The sequence below is a fragment of the Ctenopharyngodon idella genome, chromosome 8, assembly GCF_019924925.1.
Source record: "Ctenopharyngodon idella isolate HZGC_01 chromosome 8, HZGC01, whole genome shotgun sequence".
Classification (NCBI taxonomy): Eukaryota; Metazoa; Chordata; class Actinopteri; order Cypriniformes; family Xenocyprididae; genus Ctenopharyngodon; species Ctenopharyngodon idella.
Genome location: NC_067227.1, coordinates 25,338,224 through 25,360,144, shown reverse-complemented (window position 1 = coordinate 25,360,144; position 21,921 = coordinate 25,338,224). Strand labels below are relative to the sequence as shown.

Below are 21,921 nucleotides of genomic sequence, written 5' to 3'. Positions count from 1 at the left end.
TAATATACTACTAAGCTGATTTCACAAGCACAAGCTATGATTGTTAAAAATGGCAATATGTCAGACACCCCGTGCGCATCACATTGACAGTGTGAAATACTTTTTTTTTTTTGTGTATAGGCCTAATTATTGGACCCAACAATGCAACAGATTTTTAAACTCAATTTAAGACAATGACTCTGCCTTTGCTTTTTGCCACAAATCATGCATATTCAAATTAGCTTCAAAGACAAGGTTCATGCCCACCCTCACTGTCAATCACTCTTATGCAAATACTTTAAATGTCCACCCATGACATCAATCCACACTGCCTCATTACACCAGTGACACTTTTATAAAAAAACATGGTCACACTTTACATATGAATATTCTTCATTTTAATATGTAATTATATAATAAAGTACTACTAAATATCAATGAAAACATGTAATTATTTTAAAATGTAATAAAAAAAAATGATCATACATGAATATATTATTAGCACATTTTTATTGGATTTTCAATTTTTATTGTTTTAATTTTATTTTTATTATTGGAATAATTGAGGATATTAAAGTCTTTGAAACATCTTTAAAAATGCTAATAAATACAATACAATTGTAAGCTAGTAAGACACAGCATGGATATAATTGTGATGCTGTCAGTCTAACAAATAAAATGTTTGGTTGTGTTGATAAGACAGTACAGTCTTGAACAGAACATAAGACAGTGAAGAACAGTCTTACTGTTCAGATGCTCAATGAAGTCCAATTAAATCAGCACTGCCTACAAAGCAAGCACTTTCGACATGAATATAAATGGAAATCCTGATTCACAGTCTGCACTTTTGAGCTCTTGACTGTTTTATGTGTATTTTCCTGCATTGCTGTCTAGAGTGCTACCGATCGGCTGTGTTTTTGCTGAGCTCAACTCTTCCTGCACTGCCTTAGCAGAAGTATCCAGCACTAATGACAGTCAGGGGAAAACAGCCTGACTGCAGAGAGAGCAGCTCTGCCTGCATCCCCACTGCAGCGGAATACTATGGGAATACAGCCTCCACTCACATTAAGAGGCAATAAATAAATAAATAAATAAATAAATAAATAAATATACACACACAGTGTTGGGGTAACGCATTACAAGTAACATGAGTTATGTAATCAGATTACTTTTTTGAATAAAGAATAAAGTATGAATAAAGTAACATTACTTTTAAATTTAGATTACTTTTGAGATCTGAGTTACTTTTTCACATAAGTAGCACAAGTTATGTTTTCCTATTTATGGACTGACACCTCTTCTGTCCCCATGTTGAGAGAAATTGGGAGTAATTGCGTAATGTGTAAACATGATGGTTATTGTAGATCTAGAATAAATGCAATCATTTACTCATCTCACTTGCTCAAAACCAGATTCAGTATACCTCAAAATGAATAAAAACAGTGAAATGCAATTTAAGCAAACCTGCAATAATTAAAATGTTAAATAATACATAATTTACATATTTAATCCCACTTAATTAACCAATAGCTGTGCTGTTGACCTTCGATGATCCAATTCAACCATACAAATAAGCAAAAATGACTTCAGTTAAACATCACATTTGTGTTTCATTTTTTTGTTTTTATTGCTGAAGTAAGAGTGTTCTCTGGTGTCATTTCACTTTTGGTGAGAAAGGGCCTTGACATTTGCCAAAAATAGAACTTTAGTTATTTTAAGACAATCAAGAAAAGCCAAGTTCAGGTGAGAAAAAGTAACGCAAAAGTAATGTAACATTACTTTCCATAAAAAGTAACTAAGTAAAGCAATTAGTTACTTTTTTAGGGAGTAACGCAATATTATAACAAATATTGATTGATTGATTGATTGATTTACTCTATTAATCCCCAAAGGGGAAATTCAATTGTCACAGCAGTACAACATACTACAATAAATACAATAGATACATTATGTAAAATAAGAAATAAAAAAAAAACTACCCCTAAAAAAACGCTACCAAGCACAACATATCAAACTCAAGTCATGATCACAATTGACTATATACACAATTGATATATGAGAAATATATATGAGAAACTCAGAAAATTTTATTCTGTACTAAAAAATATGCTTTATTTGTATATATATTTTTAAAATTATTATACATTATATAAACAATTATTTAAATTACATAAAATTACATTAAAATTAGATTAAAACTAGATTAAAACAGTTTAAATTAATAAAATAAATTATTTTTCTAATATATTAAGATTCCCTCTAGATTTATGTGTTTACTTTCACAACTGTTGGTTCGTACCTGTGCTGTTGGGAGTGGGAGTCTGAAGGCTCCCCATCACCGTGACAACAGGGCCTACGGGTAAAGAAGAAGGCCTCTGTTCCGTTTTACACACCTGAGCTCCATCTACGGATGAACACACACCCTTCATATGCCCTTGGCCCGAAAAAATGCACACAAAATTTGCAAACCAAATCTAATTTCCGAGTTTCCAAATCAATGGACTACAAATGCCAAGAGGCCTTCAAAATAAGTGCATACAATATTATTAGGGAAAGAAATGCAGAAACAGAGAGAGACAGACAGCTCACCTGTGGGTAGAGTGGTCTGCGTTGGCATGGCACTGGCACTGACTACAGAGGGGTTGAGAGGGGTAGGCTGGAATACCCCATCCACTGGGTTTATGGTGCTCTGCAGAGAACCACAGACATTATACAAAACACAGCTCTCATAGGAAAACATGTTATAAATACACCCTCTCATAGGAGTTTTCGCTCTCAATGCCCAACCCAACTATCACAGAAATCCTCAGGGGAGCATCAAGGACTGATATTCAGTTACTAGAAGTGTTTAAAGGGATAGTTCACCCAAATATGACAATTATGTCATCAGTTACTCACCCTAATGTTCTAAACCTGACTTTTCCTTCTATGGAAAACAAAAGATGGATGCTCTTTGAAAATATAATGAACTTTCAGGATACACTTTTTCTTTTTGTGTTCCACAGAAGAAAGTCAGTCATACAGGTTTAGAACAAAATGAGGGTAAATAAATGTAAGTAAATGGGTGAACTATCCTTTTTATGGTTCTGAAAAAATGAAAATATCCATTTGGTTACTGAGTGAGTTATATATTCAGACATTCAAGATATTTATTAAAAAAACACTCATTTTTGTGGACTCTCTATTGCTCTGGTTTCCTTCATGAAACAGTAAAAACATCATTATTTATTGTTAAAGACAACATGAAATAATTAAATTAACACCATTTACACTACTGTCCAAAAGTTTGGGATCAGTAAGATTTTTTTTTTTTTTTAAAGAAATGTATACATCTATTTAGTTAGGATGCATTCATGTTCCGGTCATTTTGACCCGGAGAGGATTTTCTTTTTCCCGAAAATGTTATTCCATTGGACTAAAACCTACTGACTTCCCTCACACTACTTAACTACTTTTCCAAAATTTATTGGTTAATTTTTGTACTTTTTTGGGATTTTTTCCCCCCACCTTGTTACACTTGTGGTGTCCCTGGCCTAAAAAGCTTATAAATGTCTTTATGCTATATTATCACCGAATAATGCATTCAATCTTTTTGTCAACTTTTCTTTCAATTAGGACAGGTTTTTTATTTATTTTTGAAACTGACTGTTTGTAGGCCTCATTGATCTGAGCTTTTATTGGTCAAAAATGACCATCCATTGAAAATGAATGAGGGTGATCAAAAATAAGAGAAATATTTGGTGTTCAGGAGCATGTTCATCATGTTCATGTTCACATATTTACACTTGTACTTGCAAAGATAAAGGACCTGTGCATGCGTGGATACAGCTTTGCCATCACAGGAATACATTACATTTTAAAATACATTCAAATAGACAATTTTTTTTTTTTTTACATGGAAATAATATTTCACAATATTGCTGTTTTTACTGTATGTTTGGTCAAATAAATGCAGCCTTGGTGAGCATTAGAGACTGCTCTATATTATTTCCCTCCAAATATTCTATTACACTGAGAAATATGTCATATTATGGAAGTTACATGCATTATTAATGCCATTTCATGTTGTCTTTAACTATTTTATGTGTCCACATTCTTTCCACACAGAGACAGAGAAATAGTCAATGAGGCTTTAATAAATCAAGAGAAAGATTTGAAGTAAATCGAATCCGATTCAGTGCTTTTTAATGCACTGTGTCCAAATGAGCAACCTCACAGCTGTGGCCCGTGTCCAGCACACTGAATATTCTCAATATATATATATATATATATATATATATATATATATATATATATATATATATATATATATATATATATAAAATCTTGTAAATCTCTGCCTTATGGTAACCAAACACCGAGCATCTGTCAGTCAGCACAGACTCAGTCACAAAGCTATTTAGCTCTGCGTCCATGACGACAAGACCAGCCCATAATCCTTAGTATTACACACTTAACAAGCAAGGCAGAGAGATAAATATTCTCTATCCAGCATGCACAGTGAAACACTGACATCACAGGAAACAGTGGTGAGGTAACTCTACATGAAAACACACAAGGGGAAAAAAAAAAGACATGCAGTGGAGTGCGTGAAATGAGTTTGGAGGGGCTTTTCTGCACAGGGAATTTTAAAGGATTTAATCACAATTATTTATTGTTCTGATTAATCTGTGTTTTGTTGTACCACAACAGAGGCTGCTGCTCTTAATTAAAAGTCAATTGGAGCAATTAGAGCTCTGCAGTAAATACATAAACACTAGAATGAGATTAAATCAAGAAGCAAAGACACTGAGGTCAGTGGCAAAAAGAGAATCACAAACTCAGAGAGAAGAAACTCAAATCTCCAAATCAGAAGAACACAACATTTGGTTTTTGAGTCCCTTAATTACAGCTTGCATGTTCAAACTAACTTTTTATGCTCAAACATCTTCTATGATGTGCATTAAACTTTATATATGAATTTTACATTTGGTTTTTTGAGCCTACTAAATGTAATTGGTGGTTACGTCACTCAAGCACTAGCCTTGACAGTTATTGACCCGATGAGAGCCTCTGGGTAGGTCGTAATAGATCCGCATCCATTTGTCCTACATGGTTCAATAGCATGTATGACAACGGAAAATCAATGATTATTCTGTGTGCAAGTATGTGTGTCTTATGCTTGCTGGGTTGGAGCAGTTTGGTTCAATCACACTGTCGGAGACAGTTCTCTATTGAAGTTTAAATTTGTTGCAAATTATGGCCATAGGAAAGGACAGACCCAGAATTACCTGACAGGAAGAGTGAGAAAGAATGAAAGCAGAGAGAAAAAGAGAGACGTAGATGTGGTGGGTGGAGCCCTCAGATCAAGGTCATGCACATCTCGGTTCAGTTTTACCAAAGAGAAAATGTGATTTCAGTGGAAGAGAGAACAGTAGCACCATTTGATTGAGACTAGTTCATTGCTGAGGAATGTTAAAACTTACTATCAGTCCGTTTGCGTGTTGCTGTTCGTTACTTTGATCCTTCAAATTTTTAAAAGAAAACACAAAATGAGAAATAGGGCAACTCCACAGCTTGGAGAAAGCCACAAAAGATGGTGCAAATTGTCTCTGCTTTAATTCGAGGCAAATAACAATGGTTACTTGAGGTACTTTAGCCTCCTGAATCATTTAGGCTACGTTCACACAGTCAGGGTTTGGGATTGTCAACCATATTTACTAACAGGTCCATTCATAGTACAGCTAGTGAGCCAAATACTGTCTGCAAGAACGAATAACCAAAGTCAGTTACTTGAATCAAAGATGGCAACTTCTATAACACTAGAAAGTCTTGTTTTTACGTTCGACACAATGTTTTTTGTCCAATTAAAGGGATAGTTCACCCAAAAATAAAAATTTGATGTTTATCTGCTTACCCCCAGGGCATCCAAGATGTAGGTGACTTTGTTTCTTCAGTAGAACACAAATGATGATTTTTAACTCCAACCGTTGCGGTCTGTCAGTCATATAATGCTTGTCAATGGTAACTCCATCTATAAGAGTCAAAAAAAACATGCACAGACAAATCCAAATTAAACCCTGCGGCTCGTGACGACACATTGATGTCCTAAGACACGAAACGATCGGTTTGTGCGAGAAACCGAACAGTATTTATATAATTCTTCACCTCTAATACACCACTATGTCCAACTGCCTTGCGCATCCGGTTGGTGAGGTCTAAAAACGCATTCTGATGACGGAAGTGATGTCTCGCGCTTATACTTCAATGAGTGCGAGACATCACTTCTGTTGTCAGAGCGCGTTCAGACCTCACCAACCGGATGCGCAAGGCAGTTGAAAAATGATATAAATACTGTTCGGTTTCTCGCACAAACCGATCGTTTCGTGACTTAGGACATCAATGTGTCGTCACGAGCCGCAGGATTTATTTGGATTTATCTGTGCATGTTTTTTTGACTCTTATAGATGGAGTTACCATTGACAAGCATTATATGACTGACAGACCGCAACGGTTGGAGTTAAAAATCATCATTTGTGTTCTACTGAAGAAACAAAGTCACCTACATCTTGGATGCCCTGGGGGTAAGCAGATAAACATCAAATTTTCATTTTTGGGTGAACTATCCCTTTAAGGTGCGAGTTCATCCGTCAAATGTGCAGGCCAACATGTGAGCATAACCATATTTAGCACTTTAAAACAAGACTGACAACCATATTCTGCTGCTGTGTGAATGTGGCCTTAGAGTAGGAGAATCACCTCTCAAAACCATATGGTACCTGCTGGAATGTTTATAAACTTGGCAAAATAAACATTAACAGGGTTATGGAAAACTACAGGTTGGGTTGCACAAGACAAATATTAACACAGAGGGCAGACAAAACACAGGGGCATACACATTATGAGCTTAAAAGACAAGTGTTTTACCTTGGCAATCTGTAGTAGTACGATACAGTGTTTGATGGACTCTACCATACTCTAAAAAAAGAAAAGCAAGAAATGAAAATGCATTCCACTACAAAAATTAGACCCAAAATGCATTAAGAGGGTGAAGGTGCAGATGCTCTTACACAAGTCGTGTCCTTCAGGTTCTCAATTTTCTGTGTATAGGACAATGAAGAAGAAGAAAAGGACAGTTTCAGTTAGAATTGTGAAATTCCCTTGAATTAAAAACAAAGATGCACCTTTACAAAAACTTAAAAAGCAGAAATGAAAGCCTGAGACCAAATGACAATCTCATGAGTTTCATCCCCTAAATAGGCTTAAAGTTATGCTTCACATTTAGTATCTGAAGAATCTTTGGCATTTCACAGCATGTGAACAATTTACAATATAAATTTGGCATATGCAAATTATAACAGAATAAATTTACATTTTATAACGGTTACCTATCCTCCCATTCCATCTCAAAGCAATTCCATTGGCTCAGACAACTTTATTTGAATATTTATTTAGTTCCTATTTTGAAATGATTGCAAATAACTTAATAGTTTATTTATTCGTAACGATGAAAATGTTAATGTCTTTTAAATTACATATCACATATTTCCAAGGCTGAAAATTGTCAAATTAAAGATTTATCTTTTCAGTTAGCAAGATAACAGCTTAACTTACTAGCTCGGCACAACATTAACCAGGCTAAGAAAAGCTAAAACAAGATATCACAATACATTTCTATATTTCATTGGCATGACTTAGCCGATTAGCTCTTTTATTTGGAAGGCGGGACATCCTTAAATAGAGCCAACATATTGGGTGTTTCAATTCTTCTCATTTATTGTAATACAAGTGGACTGTCTCTGCTATATACTGTGTCTGGCAGGAAGACTGACAAATGATGGACCTCTAATGGTATAGAAAAACGATCATGTCTTACTCTGCGCGACTCATCTTCCTTGCAGTCTTTTATTTTTTCATCGAAGAGCTAGAAGATGCAACAAGAACAGGAATAAAACAGTGGTGTATGTGAAAAATGATACGTCAACTCAAAATACAAGGCTCTTTTGAGTCATAACGAGGTCTTACGATAGCCTTACTTTTAATTGGTCGATCAAAATCTGCAAATACGCATCTGCTTCGGCTAGCTTCTTGTCGAAGTCCTGAACGCTGGGAACGAATCCTGTTTCTGCCTCCTGCAAGTGAAAGTGAGAGGGATCAGTTTCACTCCTTCTCCAGTGTATAAAAGCTTCCATGGTGTCCTAAGCTCAGTCGCGTTCTGCTTTCGAGAGGAACTGAGCAGAACTGCTCCCTGCCTGTTCACATTTCTCTCTAACAGCTTTAACTGAATTACACAATTAGACAACAGGCATAAACAGAGATCAGACCCTGAGAGGGACTGAACTGAACTGCAGAATAAAGGCGGTGATCGGTTATTGATAGTTGTTGATACCACATATACACACATTATATATATTATATATATATATATATATATATATATACATATAAAACATTAAACAACCAGAGACATCATCTGGAGCACATCAAACCATCAAACACTGCAACAAGTATGTGAGAAGTTTCTAGGACATGAGGACAGATTATCATTATCTTGTAAAAGAACATTTCTAATCCATTTTCAATGATTCAAGCAATTCAAGGTTGAAACAAAGAAACAAAAACAAGTTATTAACTTAAAGGTACAGTAAGCGATTTCTGAGAAACACTGTTGATATTTGAAATCGACACCCAAACAAACACACCCCTCCCTTCATTGGTCCGCCCCCAAAATAGCACACACTATGCAACAAAAGACAGCTGGCGCATCAGACTGCTCGCACAAGTATGTATCAATCAGCTGTGATTCAACAACAGCTTACAGGATTGGTCCGATCCACTTTGTTTTTTATCCTATTTACACAGCCAGGACTATGTACAAATTATGGCTGCACGATTAATCGAAAATAAACTGCACGCGATTTGCAATTGTCAGTGAAGTATGGTTAACGCTGCTCCATCTGAAAACCAGAGGGCGCTCTTGTGCAGAAACTCCAAATATGCCCCGCGGAAGAAAGCTAACGCACGTACTAGTTCCAGAAATGCCTATGGGCATCACACTATCGCTGTAGCTGAATAAACAGAAGACTGAAATGCTTTGATTGATTAAACATCACTAATAAACACAAGACTGCGACAATATAGGCCTTTGGTTTATCGGAGTTCTTAAAGCCTTTTTGGGTATTTTCATGATAATGCAATGCTAATCGACAGCTCTCATCACTACCATGAAATAATATTCTTTTATGCCTTGTTCTGTGTAAGAAGCCACATCATCTCACAGAAGGATGTTATTTCAAACACTCGACTTGACTGACATTATGAAGTGAGTTGAGTAAAAACATGTTATTAAATGTCTTTTGTTGGACAAGAAGTTCATAAATGCTTCTCATGTTTGGAAAGATGTTTGACTTGTGTTGCTTTTTCAAATGCACATTATAACGTGACAATCTGCGCATAAAAAAAAAAATAAATAATCGCAGTCTTTGCAAATGTTTTAAATGCGATTAATCGTGCAGCCCTAGTACAAATACATTATTTTTTCAGCACACACACAGAACAGACATCTAGCAAATATTCATGGAATTGTTTCTTTAGGTGTTGGTTTAAATTTTCTCAGAAATCTCTTACTGCACCTTTAAGAGATTTAAGATGATGGTGGCCATGATATTATACAATTAACAGAAATGTTTCATGGATTCATGAACCCAAACAACTAAAGTAGGCATTTTAAAACTCATTTTAAAATAAAATAAAATAAAATAAAATAAAATAATAGTAAAGCTCATTTTATTTTCCTTTAAGGATATAAACCACTTTTTATACCACATGCTTTACACTATCACACCCCTCCCATGACACATGACGTCCTTCCTAACCTCATATCTCACACAAATTCGGAGAATTACACAAGAGAATTCACACTAAAACCTTAAAACAGCTTCCTTACAACTAACTAAGCAGTTTTAAACATTATCACTGTAACACAGACATCTGGAAATTTTATAAGAACAGCAAGCCACAATTCCTTATTTTATATGTATCATAACCACAACTATAACCTTAAGCTATTCTAGACCTTTCAGTTAAACTATCAGATTAAAGACTAAAGCTAATAGCGGCTAGTCCAGGTGGTATTGAGGCAACAGGTACAGGCAAAGCAGGCAGTAGCCTATATAAGAGAGGTACTTCCTGGTCTGGGGGTCACTGTCGTGAGCTTTGGTTCTTGTCGACCCTCGTAAAAGACTCCATGGCGGAGATTTGTGGAACTGAACTGCATGGGAAAATGAAGAAAAGCCATGGGCAGCTAACCGTGTCTCAAAATTGTAAACATTAAAAAAATAGGTCAAAGTCTGCATAAGCAGAGCAAATCCGCTCAGGAATCAAAGGTTAAGTGGAATATCAGTATGAAACCATGTGATTCATTCAGTCGACTGCAAACGCATGTATGTGGAAACACAATAAAAGCTTTTAATGAGAGTTTTGCAGCTTTTAAAACGAACTAAAGATCAAGTTCAACTCTGAAGGCATGGCCTGATTGTTCTAACCTAACCTAACCTACAGGTCACTTGTACCTCTGTCATTTGAGAATTATGGGAGTGTTTTTATGAAACGTTCAGTCCTGCTAAAACGAAAACCCTGAGCAGTGAAGGCAGGAATAATTAACAGCTGAAATGAAAGCCAGAAACATTGTGACAACTCATAACACAATTCGCAAATCTGCGTTACATTCTCAGCATTGTAGCAAGAGGCAATATAGAAGGCAGATGCATAAACTACAGTCATGCCAAAGCACAGTTTAGTGAATAGTTTAGTGAGTACAATAGTATATATGTTTAAACTGTTGGCATAGTTATAGCTAGCTACCTGAATAACAGCACATCAAAAAATGCACAATTACTGGATGGTATATTTTTATCACCCACAAAAGTACTAGGTTAGTTAAGGTCACAGGGAAAGTACGCTCAACAGGCGGCTTACCTTGCCAAGTATTTATACTTGCTTTTGCATACCTTCGTTAAAGGGATAGTTCACCCAAAAATTAATTTACTCACCCTCAAATTGTTCCAAACCTGTATGAATTTCTTTTTTCTGCTGAATACAAAATAAGATATTTTGAAGAATGTCGGAAACCAAACAGTTGATGGAACCCACTGACTTCCATAGTATGGGGGGAAAAAAAATACTATGGAAGTCAATGGGGACCATCAGCTGTTTGGTTTCCGACATTCTTCAAAATATCTACTTTTGTGCTCATCAGAAGAAAGACACTCATACAGGTTTGGAACAACTTGAGGGTGAGTAAATGATGACAGAATTTTCATTTTAGGGTGAACTATCCCTTTAATAGTATGTTTCTGGCAAACTAGCATCTTAACAGCTACATTGCTGCTCTTTTATGTGACTAAAACATATTTATCCAAAAGGTAATTATTGTTGTATTATGATAAAAATATCTGGGTACGGTCATTATGGATTGTAATTGGATTCAATACAATTCACCAAAAATCAATGTGAAAAAAAAACAAAACATTAACACTTCTCACAAATTACAAAACATACATGAGAACATATGACTTTTAAAACTGTATTTAACAACTTTGTTAATTACTTTGTTAACAAACTATGAATAATACAAACAGTACTGTAAACATTTTTAAACAAACAAAATATACGGGTCAAACTGACCCACAAACATTACAATTGTAATATAAATTTTGTACACACATTCCACAACACATCAGTGTGTCCACAATTTGCAGCCATGTTTATGACCTTAAATGAGAAAGTCACAAAATGTCAAGAAAAACATCATAGGTTAAGTAGTATTTCCGACTTAAACTTAAAAATCAACATAAGGGTCCATTTCTGATTAAGGGACCATCAGATTTGTAATTTAACTGATAAGTATCTGGCAATCGCTTTTCTCATAATGCATGTTCCCTGGGAATTGAACCACAATTCTCGACCAGCGAAGTACAGGAACACATGCCTGGTCATATCCTACAGGCATCATAAACATCTCACCTCCCAGCAACCCCTGAGATCTGCTGTTTTGGCTTGAACAAATTAACGAAATACCTCTTAATGAGCATTTGCGACCCTCAGAGAGCATTACATAATTATTTTATCCTGTACCTGGCGGAGAAAAGCTGCGGCATGCTGAGAGCTACGTGGTAGCTGTTAACACACACCTGAACATACAGACTGTACAGACAGGAAGCAGTTCCCATTGACTCACTCCTTCAGTCTGACTCATAGCAGAAAATCTGAACATCCAACACGACTGCAAAGAGAAGTGTTTCAATATGAATCAGCTGGGCAATCTGAGGTGTACAGGCTATCTTTGTGCATTTTAGGAGACAAACCCACCAGTGAGACATTTGAAAAGCTAACCCACAAATCTTACTTAAAGTCATGTGCTCTATTATGTCAACACAGACCGTACATGTATGATATGGCTGAGATTACAAATCACAAGCTAGCAGAAAAGTAACTACGCATTCAACTGTGACCCATGCCCTCTCTATTTGCACAAACAAATGCTTCCCTACTTTCATAAACACACGCTCACCCACCCCTACCTGTACACACTCATACACAAACAGAGAGTGACCCATTTAACGCATCAGTAAACTTCAACAAAACAAAGGTACTCACTCGGTTCTTGCCACTGCAGGACATTCCTCCACAAATCTGACCCAAACTTACAGAAACACTTCAGTATCAGTCCACACACCCTTTCCTGTAAGTTTCCCCTCTAAAGGAGGGGCGTATAAGGTGAACAAATACCTATCGGCTTGTCGGCTGAACTCAGAGCTGTTCTATAAACCACTCTTGACCAGGAAGAGGACTTCCTCAAAAGAAAAAGAAAAAAAAAAGCAGAAGAGAAAGAAGCATTAACCTTACAGACTGTAGAAAACACAATACAGTGCTGTGATTGGATCTGCCATCTGCTGCAAGGAGGGGCTGGCTGAATAAGCAAAGCTGTGATTGGCTGTCAGAGATCATGTGACCGGATAGCTGCGCACATTCTGCGAGTGGGTACACGCAGATGCCTGTCAGCAGGTTTTTTTTTTTTTTTTTTAAACAAAGCTAAAGTGGAGATGGAACAGAGAGACCTTTGAGAGGAAAGGATGAGAAAAAGAATACAGAGGCAGAGGACAAAAGTGAGCCTGAAAAATGATAAGATTATTTACAAGAAATGAGGAAAAAATAAGATGAGAAACTAAGTAAAAATACCCTGTCCTGGTTTCCTCCGACAGTACAGAGCACATCAAGTGCAAAGTGCAAGGAAACACATTTTTAAAAATAAATTTTTTAAATCTATTTTATAGTTTTTAAAAATTGTAATAATAAAAAAAACAGTAATAATATTAAAAAACTTTTACTGTACACATCTAGGGAGAGTACATCATATAGCATATAGATGAACTCAAAATGAACAGACATGGAATAAAAGTCACAAAACATCCCCCCAAAATGTAATGAGGTCTTTAAGCATAATTTAGAGAAGATTGTTTACCAGTCTGACTGAGGTGTAATCATGGTACATGTGGCCTAGATGTGGCTCTTACCCGCTGAAGGGTGTGGCGTAGAATCGTCCCCTCTAAGGCATGAATCCACTTCTCCCGCTCATCTGCGTCACGGGCTGAGGGGCAAACATCCAAAAACACATCCATTAGTAATAAGCAGACGGACCGCAAACACACGGCGCATGAAATGGAGAGTGGAGAATGACCCTGCTGTGGAACTGTAAATGTGACAACGGTAACTACAGCTCTGTTGTCGGATCTGGTTTTCCTTAACGAAAACAGGTAGAGTTTCAAGAAGACAAGACAGGGTTGTGGCAAGTTAAACAGGAAATTAAACACACACAAATAAAAGCCTCTGCCCTTGAGTAAATATGAATGGTAAATAACGCTCGAGGAGGAGTTTCTTGCAGAAAAGAGGGATGCAATTTTAGGGAAAAAAAAACAAAGTGCAACTAAAAAAACAGCCTCTGTGCTGCAAAAGATCTATGAATCAAGCATAAAACGAAAAGGTTAAAAAAAATTCTTCATTTACTCACCCTCGTGTTGTTCAAAACACGATTTTATTCCTTCAATTGAACTTTCTTCGTTTGTTTACCTGATACTCGTGCAAGAATACGATTTATGAGCTTGAGTAAAGATGATTTTCAGTATATAATGACTTAAATTTGGTCTGTTTCTGAAACAAAGCTATCATATGACATCAGAAGACTTAAAATAAGAGTTTTCTGTTGCTTTTCGGAGCGTGAGAATGACTGTTAACCATCCACTTTCACTGTATGTATGTAAAAGAGTACGTAAAGATTCCTCAAAATATCTCCTTTTATGCTCCACAACAAATGACGAGGAAGAGTAAAAAGTCCATTTTAAAAAGTGCTAAATGCAGTTCACAGCATGTAGCAAATCCAACCTTTAAGGCATGATTTGATGTTTGGCATGAGAAGGTTCCACACAAAGTTCACAGACAGATATTATATTAGACTAAATCTCTCTCTCTCTTTCTAATAGCCATTAGACATACATTTAATAATTTCCTCAGGGAACCATCTGAAAAGCAGCACTGACAACATAAGATATAGCTGACACTTCGATGGATGAAGGTGCAAAGCTCAGCAGAAAATCTAAAAGCTTTCAGAAGCATGAAGGAGGTCTGATAAATTCAAATACAGTTGAAAATCTCTCATTTGTGTGTGTGGAGGTGACCCAATATAGATGATAGAACAACCTTGAGGTACAGCAGCATTACACATACACTGAATCGGTTAATAATCAATACACATCAGACAGAAATAGCAAAAAACACAAGTAGATAAGTATCTTCAAGAGAACTTTTAATTCTCTTTACCTGCTTGTTAAATACAGCAGCATTCGTTCGCACAGGACCACAAAATCCATCGCACATCTATGGAACATGCTTGAAATCAATGTCCTAGATCTGTGTGAGACTCACAGTCCAAAACAAACATGGCCCCTCCCTGGGCTACAGGCACGGCGGTGGAGATCACATGACGCATGATGCCAGGCTACTTCCACTAGCTAGCCAATGAGATTTCACTAGGTGAGGTAGTAGGAGTTGATTACAAAACACTGCACTTGTCCGTTATTTGGCAATGAGGACATGCTAACACTGACCTAAAGGCAACGGCAAAACCCTGAGTAGAACATGAAATAAAAAAAGTATTAATAATAATAATAATAATAATAATGTTATAAATTAATAATAAAGTAATCCAAAATATATTATCAAAGAAATGCACACTTTAACTGCTGTCTACTTGAGTTTAATGTGCTTTGAGCAAATGCATGAGTGCTAACTTATATCATCACCTATTTTGCACAATGTAATTCGGTTTTTAGACTCTCTCCTCCTCATCTCTACCCTACATACTGAGAAAAAGGTGGAGTGTGTCTCTGGAGGGCAATGGTGGACTTCACAGTCGAATTAGGGCACCTTATGCAATGTGCCCTTCTAACGACACCCCAACAGTATGCAAGAAAACGAGAGATCTAAGCACTCAAAAAAAATATGTCTCATCATTTAAACCTAATAAACTTGAAAGGCATTTCTTCAACAATAGCAGCTGTTGTCAAATAGCAAGACGTCTCCACTAGACTTGCTACTGAGCTACTACAAGATGTTAAAGAACAGTGAAACAAAGAGTTATAGTCAGAGAAGCCAAAAAGAATGAGTATGTTCACGATGATATTAAAAAAACTAAAAAAAAAAACTAACAAATAAGTTTGAGGTCAGAAAGAAGTCTCTTATGCTCACTAAAACTGCATTTATTTGATACAATAAAACAGTAATATTGTGAAATATTATTACAATTTCAAATAACTGATTTGTATTTGAATATTTTATAAAATGTAATTTATTCCGGCAATGCAAAGCTGAATTTTCAGCATCATTACTTCAGTCTTCAGTGTCACATGACCCTTCAGAAATCATTCTAATATGCTGATTTGCTGCTCAAGAAACATTTCTAATTATTATCAATATTAAAATGTTAAAAAAAACAGTTGTGCTGCTTAATATTTTTGTGGAAACTATGATATATTTGTATTCAGGATGAATAGAAATTTCAAAAGAACAGCATTTATTTTAAACAGAAATCTTTTTTAACAATATAAGAGACTTTACTGCCATTTTTGGTCAATTTAATGCATCTTTACTAAAAAAAAAAAAAAAAAAAAAAACACTTACTGACCCCAAACTTTTACATGGTAGTGTACTATTTTTAATTACAAAATAAAAATAAAACCATTTCAAAAATTAATTAAAATAAAAACTAAGATGTAAAATCATTGCAACAAGTGAATTTAGCCATCACAAGACTATAATGATGTACAGTATCAAAAACGTACATTCATTTTAAAACTTGCTTTTACAATGATTATTAAAATATTCTAAATAAAATATTCTAAATATATTTTAAAGATCAACTTTAAGTGAGCATTAACTGATGGGAAGGGTCATCTAAATGTAAAAATAGGGAAAATATAATCAGATTTCTAATATTGGCCGATATATTTCCAAAACTGACATCAATAAGTTTAAAAAAAAAAAAAAAAAAACAGATATGGTACTGATTTATTGTGCATCCCTGGTGTGTGTATCCATTGCTATGTCCAGAAAACATAGTGTGCTGCCTTATACCAATACTATGAAAAAGCTGTTGTGTTGGGCAAGAGCTCTAAAATGCTGCCTATGGAACAGAGCGCATGTGTGTGCATGCGTGTGTGTGTGTGTGTGTGTGTGTGCACGTTCCTGCAGTCTCTCCTAAACACGCTGCAGCTTCCATGTGACTCCCTGCATCATTCCCCTGCCAGCTCTGTCCTGCGGAAACATGAGAGTTTGACGACAGAGAGAAGAGAAAAAAAAAAAAACACACACCAGTAGCTCATTCTTCATCCATGCAAATGTTCCATGTCTTTTCTCCCTTTCTGTTATTTCTTTCCCCTCAGGAGCATGAATGCAAATGTTGATCCATTGCCAGCAGGAGCTCAGTGTCTGACGCTGAGAGCTTTTAAACGCTGTCTGTTTTTTCTCTCCCCAGTCAAGTATCTGAGAGGAAGACAGGTAGAGGCTTTTAGCTCAGAGGAATAAAGGGGCTTTCAGGCAGGGCTGATACTGGGCCACAGAAAAGTATGATGAATTATGGATGGTCCTCTAAATAGCAAGTACAGTTCCTCTGAGCCGCCTCTGCGGCCAACATTGTGTGAACCTCTCCTTATATACCTGTCCTGACCGGTCAAACTCACCGCTAATTCTCAAATGTACCTTGCTGAATGGGGAGGTTAACTATATTCTTACAATCACACTATGAAAGTTCAAGCTCACATGGCTTTAATCGTCCTGAGAGTGTTCCTAACACCATATTTTCATTTAGTAGGTGCATTTCTAGACTAAGGTTTCTTTGTTTTTTAATATTTAACAGCATGCTGTTTGGTTTTAGCCCAGTGGGTAGCTTGCTATAATCCTGATGATGTTTCATGTCGAAACAAGAAAACAACAGCACAGTTTTACTAAGGTTTAGCCTGAACACATCTCACTTTACAAATCACTCCACCCTGCTCTGACACCAAACACAGCAAAATCACAACAATAATATTAATAAGCATTTTAGTGTCACAAAGTCAAACTTTATGCTAGACAACAAGCACTACCATCTAGACAGAAAAATCTCTGCGCCGACGTACGGTGAACAATGGCAACAGACACGTTTGTCGGGTTTTGTAAGATCAGTGCGTTACCCTTGTTGGCATCTCTTGCCGTTGGTTGGCACTTGTTTTTGCAGATTGAACATGTTGAATCAGCATTTGTTGAGTCTTGGAATGTCTGAGAAGTGACGTACTGTAATCTGGTGACTGTCGGTGCATTGTAAACAGCCTTAAAATGACACAATGTTAAAGGAACACTCCACTTTTTTTTGAAAATAGGCTCATTTTCCAACTCCCCTAGAGTTGAACAGTTGAGTTTTACCGTTTTTGAATCCATTCAGCCGATCTCCGGGTCTGGCGGTACCACTTTTAGCATAGCTTAGCAAAGTTCATTGAATCTGATTAGACCGTTAGCATCTCGCTCAAATGACCAAAGAGTTTCAAAGTTTTTCCTATTTAAAACTTGAATCTTCTGTAGTTACATCGTGTACCAAGACCGACAGAAAATGAAAAGTTGCGATTTTTTAGGCCGATATGGCTAGGAACTATACTCTCATTCCGGCGTAATAATCAAGGAACTTTGCTGCCGTACCATGGCTGCAGCAGGCGCAATGATATTACGCCGGAATGAGAGTATAGTTCCTAGCCATATCGGCCTAGAAAATCGCAACTTTTCATTTTCCATCGGTCTTGGTACACGATGTAACTACAGAAAAGTCAAGTTTTAAATAGGAAAAATATCGAAACTCTTTGGTCATTTGAGCGAGATGCTAACGGTCTAATCAGATTCAATGAACTATGCTAAGCTATGCTAAAAGTGGTTACGCCAGACCCAGAGATCGGCTGAATGGATTCAAAAACGGTAAAACTCAACTGTTCAACTCTAGGGGAGCTGGAAAATTAGCCTATTTTCAAAAAAAGTGGATTGTTCCTTTAAGGGACGTGTAAATCTCAAATCGATAATTCACATTAATAGACCATTGTGCAACAAACTGGTAAGCACAGCCATCTGCAAAAGGCTGTAAAGACAAAACCAAAGGAAATAGCAGAAGATCACGCAAACTTCACAAACTTTGTCAAATCCAGCATGTAGTTTTTTTTTACAAAAGAAATCATTGTAGCAAACTGGTATATTAAAAACACAATTTTATTGTCTACTGCCTACCCTGACTCCCAGATATTGTGAAGTCAATAAGATTGAAAGTAATGTGTCCTTGTTGAATAACAGTATTCATTTCTTCTTCTTCTAAAAAAAAAAAAAAGAAGAATGGTAGCGTAAGTCAGGTCTTTGTACTATAATGAAAAGCGTCTATCATTGATGCCACTTTAAAGTAGAGAAAAATACATTTCTATGAAAAGCAAACATTTACTAACATTTTACTGCTATATTTGTATAATGTGAATATTTGCATTTAGTACAGTAAACGAAGGGAATATCCAACTAATTGAAGATTCCTTTGAGTAACTGGATATTCCCTCTCATTTCTTGATTAATTTATCATTCTGTGTGCATGCCATCTGAGACTATACAAATAATATTAATAATAATAACAATATTCAAATCTTCATTTGTTCATGTCTACAACAAAATATACAACTTTACTCAAGAATATACTATTCTGAACCCAACATGGCACTGTAACCCTAAATAATCCATAAATAATTAAGACAAGCAACTTGTGCTGCAATTCCAGTCGGTCAGGAGGCACAAAACCATTTCCGTTGTAGGGTAAATGACTCCTAAAGAAATAGCGATAGGAGAACTGATAGGATGAGTCCCTGAGGATCTAGAGAGGTGGATGGTATAAGAAGATTGTTGAAACCGAAGCCTGCGCTACACACTCATAGAAATACACTAAAAACGCACAACAGGAAACCAGAGACGGCAGGTTGAGTTATGCTACCATTTTTAAAAGAAAAAATGGATTGGCATACCATAGCACAACTGACACACAATACTACAAAGGTCGGCAATGAATCTTACAGGTCACATTGAAAAAAGAAAAATAATTTCTTCATTCAATATGTGTGAGAAAGCAACAAGACTGAAAAATGACAATCTAAACATACTATATATGGTGCCGCCAGGTACGTATTTTCAAAACCTGTAACTCTTGAGAACGATTAACACACTCAAAGTTAATACTACCAGCCAACTCCATTTGTAAATAAAGACAAAGCATGGTCGAGACTAATCAATGCAAACCGCAATAATAAATGGTCACTGCAGAAGATGCAATCAGACGAGTCCCAGCTGAGCGTGACCTTACCCTTCTTACTGTAAAGCCACAGCATACAGTGTCGGAACATAGCAGTGGGTGAGGGCATGGGGAGAGTGAACGCACCCCCGGCAGGGCGGATGCGAAGGGGGGTGGAAGAGGACAGATGAGCCAGTGAGAGAAGGTGGAGGCTAGAGGCTAAAAACCTGGAGCTCAGCAGCCAGCAGCCTTGCGTAACTCTGCGGTGAGACTGTCTGTTCTACTCCGTGTCTCCAAGAGTTCCTCCAGCTCCGGGGAAATTCCTAGTAGAAATTCAATGCGGATCCTGGAAAAAAATCCGAGAGCCTCTGAACTCAATTCTTAAAGCTATGAAATCTGCATATCGTCCCGGTCAGTGGTCACAAGAGATAAGCCGGACAAACACACCAGGCCTAATGTATGTTTTGATTGTGTGCGCGCAACTGATGCGAGTGTGTGTGGGTCGTGTTAGCATTAGAACGCTGGTTACTGATGTCATAATCCTCTTTAAAATCAAAATGAAAAAGAGCATGTGGGGGAGAATGAGTAAGCATGAGCAAAAATAAACAGAGTGGAAAGAGGAGAGGAGGGACAAGGAGCATGGAGAAAGAGAGAGAGAGAAAGAGAGAGAGAGAGAGAGAGAGAGAAAGCGAGACAGACAGACCGGGCACACGTGAGCAGCCGGCTGATGGCCGCACTATAAACACTGGTTAAAAGCATCACAGCAAGAGGTGCCAACAGAAGATGAGAGAGGAGATGGATGAGACAAAACCCCCAAAAGAACGAGGGAATGGAGACCTCACCCTGAAAATGGAAAGTCTTCTGGTCCACGGTAATGGTGAAAGTGCTGTCGTCCTCGTCATCGATTCCAATCACAGCTCCCTGCAAAAAAGAACGCAGCGAAAGCCATTCAGACTGAGGGACACGTCATTCGCTCTCTCTCTCTTTCTCTATGTTCCTCTGCCTCACTCTCTTACGCACATAAGAAGAGAGAGAGAAAAGGAAAGGGGTGGGAAAGAATGGGTGGAGTAAGGGAGATAAAAAAAAAAAGAGAGGGAGAATGGAACAAGGCGGAAAGGGAGGGAAATAAGAAAAGAGAGAAAGGGGAAGGAGATGTAAATTGAGAAAGGAGGACAGAGAAAGAGAGAGAGGAAACTGCAGCACATTCTGTAATTATTACAGGACCGACCAGAGGAAAAACATGCGACTATTAACTCTTTCATGCCTGATGCACTATTACAACAGATTCTGGTATATAATAATAACATTATAAAACATTAAAGAGAGCAGTTTGAAAACATACCAAGGGTTTATTAAAGAAAACGCTGGAAATATAAAGGAAAAAATGAAGTTTTTACTTTAAGTACAGAAGTAACAAGCTGTGCCCTTACTGGTAACTGAAAGGAAGAGAGCGATAACTGCTCACATCAGATCAGACCGCAGGCCTTGAGAAAAATAAGCCAACGCCCAAAGCATTTTTAACGCCTGACTTAAAGGGTTAGTTCATCCAAAAATGAAATTTCTGTCATTAAGTACTCACCCTCATGTCGTTCCAAACCCATAAGACCTTCGGAACACAAATTAAGATATTTTTGATGAAATCCAATAGTTTTTTTTTATCCCCCATAGAAAGCAATGTAATTACTACATTCAATATCCAGAAAAGTAGCAAAGACATTGTTAAAATAGTCAAAGTGACTACAGTGGTTCAACCTTAATGCTATGAAGCGACAAGAATACTTTGCGTGCGCAAAAACAAAACAAAAATAACGACTTTACTCAACTATTTCTTCTCTACCCTATCATTCCTCTATGCTGTTTACGTTGTATACAGTGCAGGCTTTCAGGTTCTACGTCAGAACGGCGACTTATTATTGGCCGGCTCCTGCGTCAGCATCACACGCATGCATCGTGCTGCTCACGTAAACGGCGTCGGCCAATACTGAGCCAGGGTTCAGACATAGAACTTGGAAGCGCTGCACTGTGTTTACTATGTCAACAGCATAGGAGACTGACAGAGAAGAGAAGAAATTGTT

General features: G+C 36.9%; 1 protein-coding gene across 12 annotated transcripts in view; it reads right to left on the bottom strand.

The window, feature by feature from the left end:
• osbpl9 (oxysterol binding protein-like 9) overlaps positions 1-21,921 on the bottom strand; it is a 38,240-nt gene that overhangs the window by 13,843 nt on the left and 2,476 nt on the right. For 7 of the 12 annotated variants that reach the window (XM_051904139.1, XM_051904144.1, XM_051904136.1 and 4 more), the window contains exons 3-11: positions 20,689-20,767; positions 13,533-13,606; positions 7,995-8,090; positions 7,835-7,882; positions 7,029-7,058; positions 6,886-6,936; positions 5,445-5,483; positions 2,569-2,668; positions 2,279-2,413 (exon numbers count right to left, since the gene is read on the bottom strand). In XM_051904139.1, the coding sequence (XP_051760099.1) occupies positions 2,279-2,413; positions 2,569-2,668; positions 5,445-5,483; positions 6,886-6,936; positions 7,029-7,058; positions 7,835-7,882; positions 7,995-8,090; positions 13,533-13,606; positions 20,689-20,767 (652 nt within the window). Of the gene's footprint in view, positions 1-2,278; positions 2,414-2,568; positions 2,669-5,444; positions 5,484-6,885; positions 6,937-7,028; positions 7,059-7,834; positions 7,883-7,994; positions 8,091-12,615; positions 12,876-13,532; positions 13,607-20,688; positions 20,768-21,921 lie in introns of those variants that run through there. The other 5 variants (XM_051904145.1, XM_051904146.1, XM_051904147.1 and 2 more) reach the window with 5 other exon arrangements.